The sequence below is a fragment of the Watersipora subatra genome, chromosome 8 (assembly GCF_963576615.1).
Source record: "Watersipora subatra chromosome 8, tzWatSuba1.1, whole genome shotgun sequence".
NCBI lineage: Eukaryota > Metazoa > Bryozoa > Gymnolaemata > Cheilostomatida > Watersiporidae > Watersipora > Watersipora subatra.
This window is the reverse complement of record NC_088715.1, coordinates 2,278,204-2,296,766: the sequence shown is the minus strand read 5'-3', so window position 1 is coordinate 2,296,766 and position 18,563 is coordinate 2,278,204. Positions and strand designations below refer to the sequence as shown.

The 18,563-nt window shown below is 36.6% G+C and overlaps 1 protein-coding gene across 2 annotated transcripts in view; it reads right to left on the bottom strand.

Annotated features, from left to right (window-relative positions):
- Window positions 1–2,273: 2,273 nt before the first annotated feature.
- LOC137401747 (CCAAT/enhancer-binding protein zeta-like) overlaps window positions 2,274–18,563 on the bottom strand; it is a 33,513-nt gene continuing 17,223 nt past the window's right edge. The window contains exons 12-25 of one of the 2 annotated variants that reach the window (XM_068088215.1): window positions 17,297–17,381; window positions 16,707–16,827; window positions 12,504–12,645; window positions 12,026–12,154; window positions 11,572–11,689; window positions 11,143–11,373; window positions 10,389–10,530; window positions 9,295–9,477; window positions 8,477–8,559; window positions 8,042–8,160; window positions 6,444–6,579; window positions 6,086–6,164; window positions 5,245–5,381; window positions 2,274–2,509 (exon numbers count right to left, since the gene is read on the bottom strand). In XM_068088215.1, the coding sequence (XP_067944316.1) occupies window positions 2,382–2,509; window positions 5,245–5,381; window positions 6,086–6,164; window positions 6,444–6,579; window positions 8,042–8,160; window positions 8,477–8,559; window positions 9,295–9,477; window positions 10,389–10,530; window positions 11,143–11,373; window positions 11,572–11,689; window positions 12,026–12,154; window positions 12,504–12,645; window positions 16,707–16,827; window positions 17,297–17,381 (1,833 nt within the window). In that variant the 3' untranslated portion in view covers window positions 2,274–2,381. The remainder of the gene's footprint in view (window positions 2,510–5,244; window positions 5,382–6,085; window positions 6,165–6,443; window positions 6,580–8,041; window positions 8,161–8,476; window positions 8,560–9,294; window positions 9,478–10,388; window positions 10,531–11,142; window positions 11,374–11,571; window positions 11,690–12,025; window positions 12,155–12,503; window positions 12,646–16,706; window positions 16,828–17,296; window positions 17,382–18,563) is intronic. The other variant, XM_068088216.1, reaches the window with a different exon arrangement.

The window sequence follows — 18,563 nt, the reverse complement described above, 5'->3', positions numbered from 1 at the left end:
AGTTGTTTGATAAAGACCATGAAGTATTGCAATTTCCTACTGCTATTAAGTACTTGTCCCTCGTGGTCAATCTTCTTGCATGTGGCCATAATTGTAACTGAGCAATATGTATTGAGCAAGCATTTACCAAGCTGCAGAACATTACCTAGCTCAGATTGGGGATTCCCGTTTGAGATGTTCAGCTAATATCATCAGATGATCAGATAATCAGCTAATAGAAATAATGGCTGTGAGGGAATTTCCAAAAAGCAGATAAGGAATTCAAAGTTTTCAATGATATTAGTTGGTGCATTTTTATGCGCACTACCCATAGCTGTGGTGTTCGCTAACTATAGCCTAAAAACAAAGATAAACTGGTAAAATGTTTTTAATTATGCTGGCCTTCGGGGCCCACAAAAAACCAAGCCAAGGGTCAAATGCAGCCCCAAACCTAAGTCAACACTACAGATTGTTTATCCAACACCTGTAATTACTGCTAGCAGTGCTAATATTATGTTTGAAGAAGGTCATGTTATAAAACCTTCCCTATTTAAGAATATCACTAAAGCAAACCTCTTCACAATCTCAGAGCAAATCTAGTACTAATAGCTGTGGGGTCAAGGCCAGCCCTATAGTATGAAGGTAGTCCAATGCTGTCAACCTTTAACAGCATGACAGCATTGGCTTACCGTCGTTCAGATTGTTACAAGATACTCTTTCAGTAATATTATGTTTGAAAATTTTTCATGTTTGAAATATTACAGACCAAATTGTTCTCTCCATGACAGAATAGAGTAACATTTTAATGCACTCGATCCTTTTGCATTATTTTTAGCTTGAAGGTTGGAATTCTAGCATGATGAAGCCGGCAACGTCCAAAGTCTCAGCTAGTAACAACTTAACAGTCATAGGTAATTGTTCACATATTGGTTCTACATATCGTAGAAATATTTCTTAATGAGTTATTTATTCATAGCAAGTGCAAACAACTTCTGTCTATTCGCAATTCTGTACCAAAAACCAAAACAGTCTTTTATTAAAATCAACTGTTAGTGGAGGCAATGTATTATTTCGTGAATAATATTGGTTGGTAATTTTATAGGTAGAAATTGGATAGTTTTCATGTCGTATATTCCAAAAACTGGCAATAAGAGATTGGAATTGAAAAATGTTCAGTGGCTGACCTGGTCAAATGAGCTTATTTAACGAGCACACGTTGTTATTCATATAGCAACTTTCACTATGTTTCCATGATGCGCAGCGCTTCGGAGTGGCGCCCTCTCTGAATCATGAAAACAGCGTCTTCACACTGAAATCACTGCGCACTGATCAGTGCGAAGCCAGTGCAAATTCGCAGCAAGGAAACAGCTGCTGCGCAGTGGCTGCGCATAGCTCTCATGCCGTGGAGACGGTTTCTTCGAGGGCCGTGAACTAGTACAAATGTTATCCTGCTAAACTTGTTTTTTCTATTCTTCCGATCTTCTTTCACCTATATTTAATTATGGTCTGCACCCACGAAGATGATGAGGTGATTACTTTTCTAGACTTTGTTATCGATGCCAACACTTTTCAAAAAATAGGTGGCAAGTCCTAAATTAACGTTTAAATAATAAATTACTTGAAAAATACTTATTAAAAATATATTACTTTATAAACAATTGTGTTAAGGTTTGTAAAACCTTGTGAATGTGTATTGTAAATAAAAGTATAATAATGACAGAAGCATAAAAAGACTGTTTCTGATGTTTGGTATCCATGATCGATTCAATTTCTCCATCAGGCGATTCGATTTATACAATTTCTGGCCATTTCTCTTCTCTGCTAATTTGCTGAAAACCACTGCGCAGCATTGAAACGTACAATCCCCTCGACTTTGGAGGGGCTGCTTCGCAGTACTGCGCACCATGAAAACATAGTGATTGTCATCACGAGGTTAATAATTCCAACATCTCTGCTCTTCATTATCCACTATCAGGTAGTCATTTGAGCTGTAAGACATTTTAGAACCTATTTGAGATCACAATAGGTCTGAGTGGAGGTCAATGCCATTGATCTAACCAACTGTCTTGAAACATAGAGATTGTGCTGCATTAGTCTGAAGAATGTCTGACCTTCTGACCTTTGGTAGTGGAACAAGTTGATAATAAAACTGATTCAACAAAGAAGCAAAGGACCTGGCTGTCTTTGTTTTGCTCAAACATTGCATTTCAACTCGACCTTCAACTCAGCTTTATCAAGCGGATGAGCTGTGTCATCTCCAGGGCTTATTTGAGAAAGCCCAAACACTACTAGAGAACAAGGCCATGTTTATATTATAAATGAGATGATTATTGTGTACCAATAAGAAAGTTCTTAACCAAAAAATGACTAAAAGTAGATAAATATGGACAGCATTAGATGCATCACTTTTTTCTTTTGGGTTTGCCTCCCCTCTGAGTCGTCTTCTTCCCAGAGGGTTTATGGGATCGCTTCCTGTTCCGCCCACTTAGCCAGCGCTCTTGCTTATCCTCCCATGCCAACTGCTTGGTATCTAGAAACAGCCATAACATAAGAATGATGTAATAATAACGATAATAATATATTCTTTACACACATGAGGAATTGCCTCCACCATACTGACTACCTGAACGAGTAACAAATTTCCACAGAATATTTAGTCCATAGGAAATCACACTTGCTATTAATTCAAGTGCAACATCTAAAAAATCCTCGCACTCATACAACTTTTTAGAGAATGAAAAGTGTTTTAGTTTGGAGTAGTGTTTTCTTAATAATTGGTGCTTTTTTTCCTGTTTTTACAGGACATGGTAATGCTAAATGTGCCATTTTAAATCTATGCAAATCTAGAATTGTCTATCATCTCCTAATAGGTAACACTTAACCTTCCGTAATCGGAATAATAGAACAGAAAACGATAGAAATTAATTACAAGATAATCTTCTCCTTATTTATTAGTTTTTTTAAAGTTTTTTTTTTATACTTATTTTTTTAAAGTTATTCTACTTATGATATGGACGAAATAATGTGTTATTTGAGCTATTGCACTGACAACTGTAAATCCTGCAATGTTTGAACAATCGGGTGTACATGAAGCAGAACAAGGGAGACAAACCTCAATTTAGTTTTATCATAAATCAAAAAACAAAGTAATTGCTTCTCAAAAACAAGTTAGGATGACCCGATGCACTAAGGATCATCTCACAATATGTGGAGCCCAGAGAAAACCTTGTAACAATCACACTGAGTTCATCTAAAGCATATTCAACTAGCTTTCATTGAGACCTTTCCCTCTAAGCTATTACTCACAACTACAACTCAAGTGCTAGCATAAAGTTTCCCTCTCTCCAATTCTATGTTTTTTATAAGGGCATCATTTTGAACATGATGCCCTTGATGAGAATTGCGATAATATTTTTAACAAATGGTTTTTCGGAAAAAACGAGATGTGATCAAAGCTAGGATCATATCATTAACCAAATCAGACGGCCAATTAAAGTGGCTGACACATTTGTAAACTAATTGTTACACAAAAATAGACCTTACAACACAAGCTTCGATACTAATAAACATCTATGATAGACAATAAATGCGTAACAAAACAGTTGCTATTTTCTAGAAAGTGGTGAAGGTCTGACAGTACCAGACGATACTAACGTCAGCAGTGAAACCTAGACTATCCACTGTGACATGGCTAACAGACTCAACAAGATAAATCATATAACAGCAAGCTGGAGACCAGACACAGAGAGTCACCAACTAGACTCACTTGACAGTTAAATAACAGGCAAGAATTATCTGACCACCTTGAAAGGTTGGAATGATTTCACAGAGTGAGAAATCTAACATATAGTCAATATTCACATAAGACTAGCATACAACAGACAAGTATAAATGCCAGTCACACTCTCATAAGTTCAGTTACTTAATTTATCTAGAGGTCTATTTGAAAAAGCATATTTTGTCACTTATCAAAACATGATCTTTTTCCTTAATAGTTTCCCATATCAACCTCTATCATACTTATGATTGATGATATATCGATCTCTACCATACTTATGATTGATGATATATCGATCTCTACCATACTTATGATTGAGGATATATCGATCTCTACCATACTTATGATTGATGATATATCGATCTCTACCATACTTATGATTGATGATATATCGATCTCTACCATACTTATGATTGATGATATATCGATCTCTACCATACTTATGATTGATGATATATCGATCTCTACCATACTTATGATTGATGATATATTGATCTCTACCATACTTATTATTGATGATATATCGATCTCTACCATACTTATGATTGATGATATATCGATCTCTACCATACTTATGATTGATGATATACACATCATATCACTTGCTTTTCTCTAGTCAATAGAGATGTTGATGATATTGTTGATTTATTAATATCTGACAGTACCTTCCTTCTTATCATTCAGGAGTTTGTCACATCACTAAATATAAGACTGTTATGACAGAACCTTGGTCTTTGCTAAACAAACTTATTTATGCTCACTAAGTAGATTGTTGCTCTCAATTGTTATTGGCTGATACTATCCAGCGACTCGACTATAACTAGGTTTCCAAGACACGGATTAGGAGTTGTGTAACCATGTGGTAAGTTTTTCAACGGACATTCACATGATGTGGATTACGAAGGATCTTTTATACAAAAGATGATTTTTGCGCCAAATGCCATAGTGAACTGCTCAAACCGAAATAAGACCGACTGCAATGTGAAAAATGTTTAAAATAGAAAAGCTTGCGCCGTATCTTCTTGTGCCTTATTCGCAACAGCCATTTGTAGAAAGTTACTAGTTAATTAAGATTAGGCTCTCATAGTCTTGAAGTCGTTCAAACAGTTAAATACAGAGAGAACAAGAAACAGTAAAGTAAAAAAGGTTTGCACTGATAAAAACAAGAGTATTATAGGGAGTTGCCCCTCCTTTGATTAACACGAGGAAACAACTTCAAACTGTGTGCATGATATGATTTTCATAAAAACTACATAAGCAATACCATTTCCATTTTTTGCAAGCATTTATTGAACACTTCATAAAGATTTGAAAGTATCAAAATTCGCTTCGCTTGCAGATGTTTGCCATTTCCATCTTGCAGACTGATGAAAACTTATGGATTAACATTGTCATGGAGACACAGTGTGCGTGTTCCATGTTGCTGTTTAGGATGGACGAATATAAAATAGTATGAGAAGAGTCTCTAGCAGGTAGAGTACACCAACCTGTCTTGCCTCTGTTCACAACTGCATGAGATGTTATTGTGTCCCTTTTGTCAGCTGACTCCTCGTCCAGAAGGTCAGCGAGCTCATCGGCAGCAGCAAAAAGAGACTGACTTGAATCAGTAGAAGTCTTGGAGCTCCTAAAGTGACAAATAAGAGAAATCTGGTATTACGTTTCTTTTTGTGCTGCGTTTTCACTAATCACACTGCTGCCCGAGTCATACAAGCATAGCTTTTATATACAGCAGGGCATGTCTGCTGCGATGATCAGCAGCCTTTTACAACGCATGACAGGAGTGTTATCCTTTACAATCTTGAACCAGGTAGGCAGTTGTAAAACTTGGTCAAGCAGAGATTGCAAAATTAAAAATTTCTCATATCTAGCCTCGAGGGGATTAGATCAAAGATGTAATAATCATATTTTAATACCAGACTCCAGACTCATTGTATATACCATTACTAGCTTTTCAGATTTCCTCAACTAACAATTGTGGTCCTACCAAGTGGTGCAGCTAGAAATCAACTTGGAAGTAATCATAATATGCTGGAGTGGATGCTCTATAGCGATCCAATACATTTGATAAAACAACTTAACATAGTGCATATGTGCACAACTGACATCTGACAGAACAGAAGACTGTAACACGACAAACTAGACAATGCAAAATCTGATTATCCAAGGTAGGACAACTCAACATAGAAGAACATGAAAGAAATTTTTTGTCTAAAGAGTATTTGGTGATTGTTCTAAGTGAGACACGCTTGCATCTCAATTTGAACCCAAAATGGTCTCACAATCCACCAACAAATCAAATTAAATAACTGAAAAATTGGCAATATGCACCTTTTAACGGTCTTGGACTTCTTTGTATTCCTTTTTCCTTTAGACTGTGAACTGAAGTCAAGTGAACTAAACTCATCATCTAAAGGAGTCATAAACATGAAAGAGATATGAGTCATAGATCAAACCGGGCATAGAGCAAACCACACATTAAACAGAGCAGATAAAGTGTATTCATAATTTAGAATACGTTTTGTCCAGATCTAACCCTAAGTATAGTATACATTGCACGGAGACACTACGCATACATAAAGAGAGTAGAGTTTACCACAAGTGTTTATACTTCTTTACGTGATTCTAGACAAGATACGCTGTAGTGACACAACTCCTGAACAACTTACTTGAGGAAAGAGAAACTCACCAGAAAAGGCGACACCTTCTTCATCAAAGTCATCTGCAGGAGCGAAGAGACCGTCTATGTCACCATCATCACTACCATCAAGGCTCAAAGGCAAGTCTTCACTGATATCACTGCCAATATCATCGTCAGATTCCTGCTATTAAAGAACAGAGACAATTGCAGACAGGACGGATGTACTAAATCACCTCCAATACTCAAGAGAAGGGAGAGCATGAGCCACAACTACCTGCTTTGGAGTGTCATTGAATGAGTGGTACTTTCTACTGGCTAGTTTGTTGCTGGTACAAGACTTAGTCATATCATTTACCTTTAGAAACTATTTAATACACTAGCTTATAGCTATATAGTGTTTGTACATAGGAGAGACCCCCTGTACAGCAATTATACAGTGTTTGTATGTACGAGAGATTCTCTACACAGCAGTTATACAGTGTTTGTACATTCGAGAGACCCTTTATACAGCAGTTATACAGTGTTTGTACATAGGAGAGACCCTTTATACAGCAGTTATAAGAGTGTTTGTACATATGAGAGACCCTTTGTGCAGCAGTTATTCAGCGAAGAGAAGGAAGAGAACTGTAACGAAATACTAGTGGTGTAATTTAGCTATAGTGGTTTCCATGTAAAGTGATGTAACAGTAGCTGATATGGTTGTCACAACTCGTTTTGAATATTATACAACTAAACATGTCAAAGCAGACATCTGCTGACCTGGTGATCAGTAAGAGCTGTCACTATTCTAAGGCAGCTCCTAGGATAAGATAAGCTAGGACATAAAGCCCGATATGAAACTGCACAGCAACTCTTGAGCTACCCATCAAGAGATACTTTGCTGTCACCCCTAGTAACTAATCGACGCAGCCTTCATTCCTATGCATAGCCCTTATTCTATCACTGTGTTTCCATGCTTTAAATGGATTCGGAGTTGCCCACTGTCAACGAATTCACACCCTACACTTTTAACGATTCGGAATTGCACTATAGAACTTTCCAAAATTCACTATGTACCCTTCAAAACAAAACTAGCTAAAGTAGACTCGCTTTCAGGTCGTGTTCACTTTTAACTTCACGTGTAGTCAACTAGTACCACTAAAAAAGTAATTAATTTTTCATTGTTAAACAAACAACCCAACCTTGGCAAGCAATGTTAACGCCAAGGTCAAAGGTCGAGCAGTAAAGTAATGAGTAGAAGTAGAGCGCTTGGTTTCATAACAGAAACCTGTGTGATTGTGCGTTGAAATTTTTTCTACTTCGACAAGGTACAGCTAAGTTTTGGATTATCAACATGAACCCATCAGCAGTGACCATTTCTATGATGTCAAACTACCCTCACGGCGGATGACTTGGCACAAATTTAGTGAAATGGCATTGGATCCATTTGGATTCTACCTAGTCTATGATTCAGCGAGGAAGCAACTCCGAACCCATTCAAAGCATGGAAACACAGAGCACATGGTTAATAGTTGCATACAAAAAGGCCCTCTGGAAGATTACTAGGTTATAAGCTGGTGTTATAACAGCACAAACAAGTTCATTTGATTACAATATCAGGGTAAGTACAACTGACCAATTGCCTCCCAGCTCACCTTGAGTCTTACCTGGTTAGCTCGTGAACTCATAGCCTTTGACGAGAGACCAGCCACCCCTATGTCATCCTCATTGAGACCAAAGTCTTCCAGCTTCAAGTCTAGACCAGCATCAGTGTATTCAAGATCATCTGCAGAAAATGAAGTGGTTAAACTCCCATACAATCTCATGACCCAGTCTGACCCTAATCCTGCCTACTCTATTACATATGATAACTTTGAATACAATACAATATACAGTCTATATATAAATCTCAGTGCTTGTTTGTAGTCCGTATGTCCAGTTATAGGAACGACAAAACCGCTTCGCACTGAATTTGGAAACAACGGTTCTACAGAGAGGCATCCTATCCACTATGCCGCACGGCCTACTAACGATACTATAGAATAATTAACACGCTTGAAGATCATGATTAGATGAGAGATAAAATAAAAAAAAGAACCAACCATCACTCAGTCCGCTGTCTGAGTCACTCTCCTCTTCTTCCTTCGATTTCTTGCCTTTCGACTTGCTACTCTTCTTAAAGTCACTGGAAAAACAAAAGTACCGATAAAGCTCAACAGTGTCGACCTTGACCTGCACAAAATTTGGTGTGAAGACTGCTAGAGAACTAAAGCTAAAGGCAGACGTCTATATCAAACATGGAGGACATGAAGAGAGATACTCCCGACTAGTGTAAGTAATTAGCAACAGCCCATGCACTGACAATACTAGTGTACTGTAGATATGGTTTACAGGTCAGCTATAGATCTACCAGTAAGTCAGTTACACTTGACAACCTCTGAATTTAATATTATTATTTACGCTCAATGTCAACTAACAGAACACAATTCGATTCTACCAGCTATGCTTCTGTAAAAATATTTGGTTTTTAATGCTTCTATATATAGACTTTTAGACTAACTTTATAAAACTCATCTGTTGAACTATCAAATAAAGAGGACCGTTCATTTAACCAATCAGAATCAGGCTGTGAAACAATTAACCAATCAGAAATGTATTAGATGAATTAACCAATCAAAATCAAATATAGAAATGCTAAACACATAGAAATGAAATGTAACTGAGTTGACCAATCACTACCGTGCATTTAAAATATTAGTCGGCATACTTGGGTTCACAGACTGCCTGCTGAGAAAAATTACTGAAATAAAATGCAAATGAACGAGTTGTAAACAAATGCGGACAGCAAATACCACCAGATCCTCTGTTAATTATAAACAACCAACAGGTGTTGACAGGTGTTGGTAGGTGTTGCACTCACCTCGCAAAATCCTCTCCAAAGGCATCCTCAGACAGGTCCTTGTATAAGGACTTCTCGTACTTGGCTAGGTAAGTGTCAAAGGCATCGTCATCGACATCGCTGTCATCTGATTCCTCCGTTACAGCCTTCCCCAGACTGCTACCGAGCTTGTGTTGACTGTTCTCTGTCAGCTTGTGAAAGTAGCTGTGAAGATGATGCAAAGCGAGTGAGTTCGATGATAACTATCATTTTGTTTATAACATACTGGCATATAACATACTGGCAGCTTATAAATGTTATCCATGTAATGGCCTCACCAGATTTTAGAGTCGTGTTCTCTGAATAATTATTTTAAATATGCATTCCATTAATGCAATGGCTGCAGGAATGTACATCAGTGACGCATGAGCTGGTCACTGATGTACCTGAACATTAATACAGAAAACAGAGAAACTGATGATATTGCTAAGCCATGCTGATTGATAATTGCTAATAAGACTCAATGCATGACATGTGAGTGAGGAATGCATGGAAGTGAGGGCTTCAGCTACTATGAAGAGCCTATCCATTCATTTATATTCACTCATCAGCTGCTCACACTAAAGATCTATTGCCTACCAACTATCTTCCTTAACAAGAGAAGACAAATCCTTCTTACGAAAAATTGTTAATAACTGGAAGGAACATTCTTGACATTGACAAGCACAAACATGTCTCAATATAATAGTTGATGTTTCATACCATCTCAACTGAAGCCTTCACATGTGTGAGAAGTTGCTTCATATTATGTTTCTATCAGTTGCTGTAATATCGAACAATGGCTGAGCTGTCTTGAATCTATAGACGCCAGACAACACACGTCCCGGCATGAAGTAAAATTAGTCACGACTACTCTATGAATGTGCATCACTCTATGAAAATCTAGTTCCATAAAAAAGACAATATGACAATATATAAAAAATCTACAGGTGGAGCACATACCAAGCGTTAGCTTGTTGTCCATAGTTTGTAAGAGCCATAGTTCATGGTAACCAAGTCTATTTTACCCAAGGAAGTATTTGTAATAGTTATGCATAAGACAGCAAGTTACACTAACCAGAAATATGTAAACATACCTGTGAAAGAACATCTGATCTGCAGGAACCTTCTCTGTGTCCAGTTTATAAAAATCTTCGGTATTAACAGCGAGGCTGTCCACACCCACCCCCTTTTTCTTTCCAGTCTTCTTGTGGGCACTGAGAAGGTGTTCAGCCTTTCCTGACGAAGACAGGGAAAACGACTAATATGATGAACGCGATGCATACAAAGAATTTGGTGACTAACTTTTTCTTTACGGAAAGCCTTTATAACGGCTTACCTATATGTCTATACAAAAACATTGATCATGCATCACAGAGCTAGCAGATCCACCCGAAAGTTTGACACATTAAATTTAAGATGTTGGAATGTTGAGATCATTTTGCTAAAAAATGAACCAATTAGTTTTCTTATTACTCAGATTTACAGCATAATATCAGTTTGCAATGTTTTTAATTTTCAATTTGGTATGTAAAGAACAATTGTAAACAGCAGCCTGAACATATTTCTGTTCGTGAAATTCCTCAACATTGGGCTTTAGCGATATTTCAGAGAACTACATTAGAAAATAGGGTCGACATTTTGATCAAACTGGAAATATTAGTGTTTTTATGCAACTGGTTGTATTCAACTAAAATTGGTGTAATAAAGGTGAGGATCCACCAAGGGTAAAAAAAGGGAAGGATCCATTAATGTGTACAAAAGAAGGGGAGGATCCACCAAAGTGTAATAAAAAAGGGGAGGATCCACCAAAGTGTAAAAAAGAAGGGGAGGATCCACGAGCAGACTTACCTTGCTTGTTGATCTTTTTAGGGTTTCGAAAGACGAACCTGTCCAGAAATTTCTGAAGGCTAAAATCTGTCATCGGATCCCCACCGTAAACAATAGCCTCAGAACTTAACAACTGCTTAGCAAAAACAACAACGGAGGGATGGTAGTGTCTCGATAGAAGTACCAGCTCGGTCTCAATAGCTTTGTCAGCACAGGATGACAGCGGATTTCTAGCCAGCCCGTCATACACATCTAAAATCAGCAGTGATTCCTCTATAGCTCTCTCTGATTGGCTGCCAATACATGATAACTTCTACAGCTCTCTCTGATTGGCTGCCAGTACATGATAACTTCTACAGCTCTCTCTGATTGGCTGCCAGTACATGATAGCTTTGCTGGCAGCACGAAGAGATACAAAGCGGATGCCTGAGACACTCTAAGGAAACTAACCAGACTTGAGGGTAGACTTGTGGGTCCAGCCCTGGCTCTTCACCCTCGGTATGACTTTTTCTCCTTCATCATCAGAGTCAGCGTCAACAAAGTGTTCTTCTTCGCTGTCATCTTCTTCCTGAAGGTCATTTGGTAAACATAAACCATGCTTCATAGCAAATGTAATCAAAGTCAGCATTCTTTACATAATTCTACCAACCAAGTTTTTCCAAATTATTCTGTGAATGAACAAACTAGCAACTTGCTAACACTTGTCATATATTCATATATTACCACTGCCATCAGCTTGACAGATGCTTTTAGGTGTTTGGTCAATCTGATGCGGCCATACTCTTATATAAAAGATAACACACAGGCAGTCCACACCAGCCCACCCTGCTGTACTGATAGAAAACAAATGATCAGATGACGGACTCGAGCAGGTGATAATGCTAAGCTGATAGGAAACACTCACGAGGTGGGTTGTTTTGCGAGCGAGAACACCGGGCCGTATTTTCACGAGCTCTGAGATGGTAATGAGTGCTGCGCAGATGAATGTTGGAGATTGGTATGCGCAGATCTGGAGGAGTCTCTTGACAAATGCCTGCAAGTGGATCATAAACATACAGAAGGGCTAACATTTAATGAGAGGTATAACACCCTAACGAGCTACATAGAGACTTATATGACACTCCTTGCAGGTGCACCATTACCATACAAAAAGACTAACATATAATGAGAGGATTAACACCCCAACGAACTACATAGATACCTATACGACACTCCCAGCTTCTAAATTGACAAACTGGAGCATAGACCTAGACAATACATCGAGGTTATGGTTAAGCATATACAGAGCAATATAATGTGGTCAGATTATCACGTTTAAACACACTGAATTATTTCACACAGCAAAAAAGCTAGCAAAAGAATAGGAGAAATTATCAAAGCACCTTGCAGCGCCTGTCACTCGGATCAGACTTCATGCTCTTGTAGACAAGGTTGAGAAACATCGACTGCTTGGAAGAATTTTTTAGCTCAGAATCCAGAAGCTTAGCATATAGAGAAGTGTAGTACCTGTCCGTCATGCTGTCACTAACAAAGTGACAAACTAATGTGAGCTCAATGCCAATGGATATGAGGAGACTTGGCTATGAACACCAAGTTGAATGACAGCGTGTTTCCTCATTGTCAACATTACAGTCAAATCTGCTGACATTTATTCCATTACAGTCAAACCTGCTGATATTTATTTTATTACAGTCAAACGTGCTGATATTTATTCCATTACAGTCAAACCTGCTGATATCTATTCTATTACAGTCAAACCTGCTGATATTTATTCCATTACAGTCAAACCTGCTGATATTTATTCCATTACAGTCAAACCTGCTGATATTTATTCTATTACAGTCAAACCTGCTGATATTTATTCCATTACAGTCAAACCTGCTGATATTTATTCCATTACAGTCAAACCTGCTGATATTTATTTTATTACAGTCAAACCTGCTGATATTTATTCCATTACAGTCAAACCTGCTGATATTTATTCTATTACAGTCAAACCTGCTGATATTTATTACACAAGTCCAAACTGTCGTATGTTGGTCGAGAGATTCTCATAAAAATACTCATGCACTCTTTTTAAAAAATCTCATGCATCTGCCTTAAATTAATTCAGCCAGATGATAATTACGCCATCCATGACCTACTAATGGATCCAATAAAGCATTTTTAGCATACGCTGAACATGCTTGTTATAAAGCTTTCGGCTAGCATTGCCTGCAAAGACAAAACTCTTGAGTATTCAACAAATGCAAAATACATGCATTAAATAAAAGTACATGTAACTATATATAAACTAGAAATTCCACTGTCATACAGCCCACGACCAAAGAGATGGCCAGAGATATTGGCAAAAAAATAAAGGGTACTGATGGTTGAGAAATGCAATATTATCAATCAAATGGCTCTGCAGTGCAATAGGATAACTGCAATGGTAGCTGTAATGTACTGGGTGAGGGTGTTATTATATACAACAATAAGCAATAATGAATGGAAAAGATGTTTATATTTTCCCCCTGCAATAGGAGAAATGCAATATTGGCCAATATTAGAAGTAAAATGCACTGGTATTCTTAGAATAATCAATTTTATTAATATAGTAATAACAGAAAACTAATACACAATTCTGTTTACATTTCAAAACGTCATAGCTAACAATATCGAGAAGTTGTGGTATTTATATAGGTTTTTAAAAAATTTATTTAAAAAGTGTTTGGTCATGACAAACAACAACAATGAAAGGAAAATATTACACGTTTATATCTCTCCCTTGCAATAGGAGAAATGCAATGTTGGCCAATATTATAAGTAAAATGCACTGATATTATTAAAATAACCAATATTGTTAATATAGTAATACAGCAATAATAGAAAACCTATGAGCGTTCATGCGTCTTGAAGATTTCTGCAAACTGCAGCAAAATAAAACCTGTTATAGAAGTGTTATAAAGCTGTAGGCCTAATTTACTGTAATGTATGTAATTCAACAACAATAAAGAAATATGTTTATTATAACTCTGAAATGCAAAATTAGAAGTAAAATGGCAAGCTACTGTGTACTATACACAGTTTGAAAGTTGGTTGCATTGAATGTAGAATGGTTTTGATAAGCGATCTTTAACAGAAAGCGAGTAGGAGCATTCACGCGTATAAAAATGTAGCAAAATAAAAAATGTTCTCGCCATGAAGGGGCGTTGTAGTTCGGCCCTAGCTTGTACATAAGTTGTAAAGAATTTCGGCTAACGTTTCAAATAATGAAACCTTCGGTGATTGGACAAAAAACACAGGCTGATAAACTGTGTACCACAATTTCGTACCTGTAAATCGGTCTACGCCTCAAACGGTCTACGTTTATTACAGAAACCTTCGAATAAATTCGAATACAAGTAAAAAATGCCATAGACTGATGAAATGAGCACGGTTTTCTCGTGAAATGCGCACTGCTAAATAGTTCTACAATCGGTCGTACGGCTTTATTGGCGTTTCAATTTTCGGTCTTAACTTTTATTAAACCGAGCTTTTTAAGCTTTTTGTGGCAATTTTCGTTCAAATTAATCTGTCTATTTGTGTATAATCCGATCAGATGGGTAAGTTTTAAGATATTATCGAAGGTTTACAAAGACTTGGTAACATATTTAAATAGGTTTAAATGTGTTTTGTATCATTATTATACTTTAACGACTTTACATTCCGATGCTTAAATTTTTGATGAAATTTCTTGACGAGGGTTCGTCTCATTGTTGATGAATAATTTCCGTAAGTTGTGTGCACATGCATTTATCATAAAAACTCCCACACTTCCGCTCCGCTCGTATGGTCGTGGGATAATTAAATTATATGTATACAAATATTATTAAATAATGTAATTGATAACAAAATAAAAACAATGTACTAATTTGTATTATAATTAAATTCTTTGTAGATTTTAATTATAATGTACAATTCTATAAATTTGTATGATCTTACAATGTAAACCTCATATAACGTAAATTTCACTTAATGTAAAGACTTTATGCAAAGTTTTTCCAGTTTTTTATGTAAGAAATTCTGAAGTAGGAAATGTAAGATGTAAGAAATGTAAAGCGTCAAGTCGGTGCAAGTCGGTCGTCAAGTCGGTGCAAGTCGGTCGTCAAGTCGGTGCAAGTCGGTCATCAAGTCGGTGCAAGTTCTCAAAGTTGATTTAAATAATGAGAGTCCTATAGCCTTAACAATATCATTTTCTAATTTTCTTTTTGACATAATTGGATATCTCTATTATATAGACTAACACATTCAGTCTAGCACCCTGTGAAGATTATCATATGTGCCGATAAAGCACAGAGAAGCAATAATTGAAGTGTGTGCTCCTAACTTAACGTAAAAGTACCGTAATCTAGTGCTGCGCGATAAAACGATACTGCACGATAGGTGTCGATTTTGCGTGGGATGATTTCCTTTTGGGGCGTTTTGTAAGTCGATTCTGTAATCGGGTATATCCATGTTTTTGATATCATGTCATGACGATAAATATCTGTGTTTAATTGGCTGAACCAACATCATTTATGTTGGTTCGTGACTCAATATCAGCCCAGCACTAGTTCCTGAAAACTAATTTAGAGAGAAAAGATAACTCCTAAGTTTTTTGTATTTGGAAATGATTATCGTGCTTGTATTTCTGTTTTTTGGTGAAACGCCACAATAATCTATATCGAGAGAGCATAACTCCAATGTTTCGATACTGAACGATATAGATAGCTCACAGGGCTGATATATTGTTTTGGTATGTGGTGTCATATCGCACAGCACTACCATAATCATGAAACCTGAACCAACTGAAAGTGGTCTAAAAACAGAAAAATTGTTGATACAAACTAATAAAATCACAGTTATTGTATAGTCAGTAGACGAACAATAATTTTTTTCAATTTGAAAAGCCAAAGAGGTGTTTGGAAAGACCTTCGAACAGATTAGGCAATTTACATGTATTTTAATGATAGAACAACGTCAAATCACTATAACAAAAACATTCTCGAAATGGATTATTTCTGTTGTAGAAGCATCTACTGTATGTCACATTATTTATATGTAGACGAGTTTTAAAGTAAATGTTTGCATATCTAAACCTTTGGAATGAGTGGATGATATCTTATCCCTATCATGTTCACATCTGTTACCTGACAGTTCCAGGGTGACAAAAATGTGTTACTGGACAACAGCAAAGTTACAAGCATATGCGATTGACAACCTCAAATTTGCACACATATTAGCTGGCAACGTTGAACCAACTAATATACACGTGTTACCTGGTAATATTGAAACAACTAGCATACATATGTTACCTGGTAATATTGAAACAACTAGCATACATATGTTACCTGGTAATATTGAAACAACTAGCATACATATGTTACCTGGTAATATTGAAACAACTAGCATACATATGTTACCTGGTAATATTGAAACAACTAGCATACATATGTTACCTGGTAATATTGAAACAACTAGCATACATATGTAGCGTGTAGCGTAAGTATACAAAAGCAATGTTAAAACAACAAGTATATACGTGTTACCTGGCAATGTTAAAACAACAAGTATATACGTGTTACCTGGCAGTGCAAACTTGAAAGAGCAAAGCAAGTGCCTGTAAGCTGACATGCAACTTGTGGACAGTATGAACCAGCTTGTATATTGCACCCATCTGGCCCTCTATATCCAGCTTCTCACTACCTGCAGTTTACAAGCTGCTATTATTATCTCTGAATTTATTGCCCGTACTGACTTGTTTAAATTAAATGTCTTTCTATCAGCTTTCACTCTATCACTAAATTAGCAACTACTCAAAATACTTATAACCATTGTGTAGCTCCTCCTAGTATGTTGTTACGTCTCTGAGAACAAAGGCTAGACATACATACATTGATGACTGTCAGCTCACATATTGCTTGCAGATAGAATATAGTTATATTAGTCGTATTATATCAGTCGTATTATACTAGTCGTATTATATTAGTCGTATTATATCAGTCGTATTATATCAGTCGTATTATATTAGTCGCATTACATTAGTTGTATTATACTAGTGGTATTATATTAGTTGTATTATATTAGTCGTATTATGTCGCGATGTTAAAATTAAATATATGATTTAGCTGTTAGACTGAGGAACCATAAATGTTTCGAAACATGTAGCAGCTACCTTTAGCAAATGGGAAGGCTCTGACAACTCCCACCAACAAAGCGCTCATCATCTTAGAGTCCACTTCATTTGTCTTTATTGATGCCTACAACAGCCGATCACATGAAGTTTTAAACTTCAGAAAAGCGTTCCTGATACAATTTCCTCAAATGAGTTCTTCAAGACAAGCTGAATGGGTCAGAGAATATAAAAAACACGAGTCTATCCTCAGTTGAGTCCCTAAAGTTTTCAATCACTAGTAGGTATAATGACCAAAGTATTACAAAATCCGGCACACTCAGTATGTTGAACACGACTAGCGTTGTTGTACATTCAACTGCATGAAAACAAGCTTAGCTTAATATTATTTTACTTTAATATATTTAGCTTATATTATTTAATATTGTTTATTTATTTATAATAACAAGCTTAATATTATTTTTCTCCTAATTGGTGCAAATCGGCTCGAAGGTTCTGAAAAGAAATTCTCAATAATTGATCGGATAGTAGATGAAGATGTAAGTTAGGATCAGAAGTCTGGTTTTCGTGTTTTCACCAGAAAAGTCAGCGCTCTAAACAGAGTTAAATTAATTAAAACCCAAGAAGACACAAATGCACGCAACGCCTTATCAAAATATATATATAAATCTTAAAATCTGTCTGCCATCTGTCATTCGTCTGCCCAGTTATAGCGATAAAAGTTACAGCAACGAAAAATCACCTTCGTACTAGTTTTGAACTCGCAATATTTAAATCACAAATCTACCAACGAATGTGTGTAACCACAAGGCTAAGCCTTGCACACGCTGATTGCGCACTCGTTATTACACTTAGAGCCCCCGGGTTCTGATGAACCTGCCATACGATGTTTTTGTCTTGCGATGTGAAACACGATGTTTTTTTGCCATATGCCAATTTATTTGCCATGCGATATCAACAAATATTTATCTTGAAACTTAAATTTGGCAGTCGATGTGCTGAATACATCGGAATAACGAAGGGGTCAATATACTATTCGCCGAAATCCCTCCCACAACGCAAAAACAAATACGATGCTCTTTCTCTCTTAGTTCAGTGTTACTCGTTATTAGTTATGGTATATAGATAAATTTACGACTATACATATATGATTATAGATCAAATGAAACCGGAAACAGGTAGGTAATAAAACTTTAGCTTATAACAATATTGAAGTTTAGTAACGAAACTTAACTTAAAGTGTGTGTTTAGTAAGCTAAATTTATTTAAGATAAATTCAACGTTTACGTTATACGTATGTCTTGAAGGT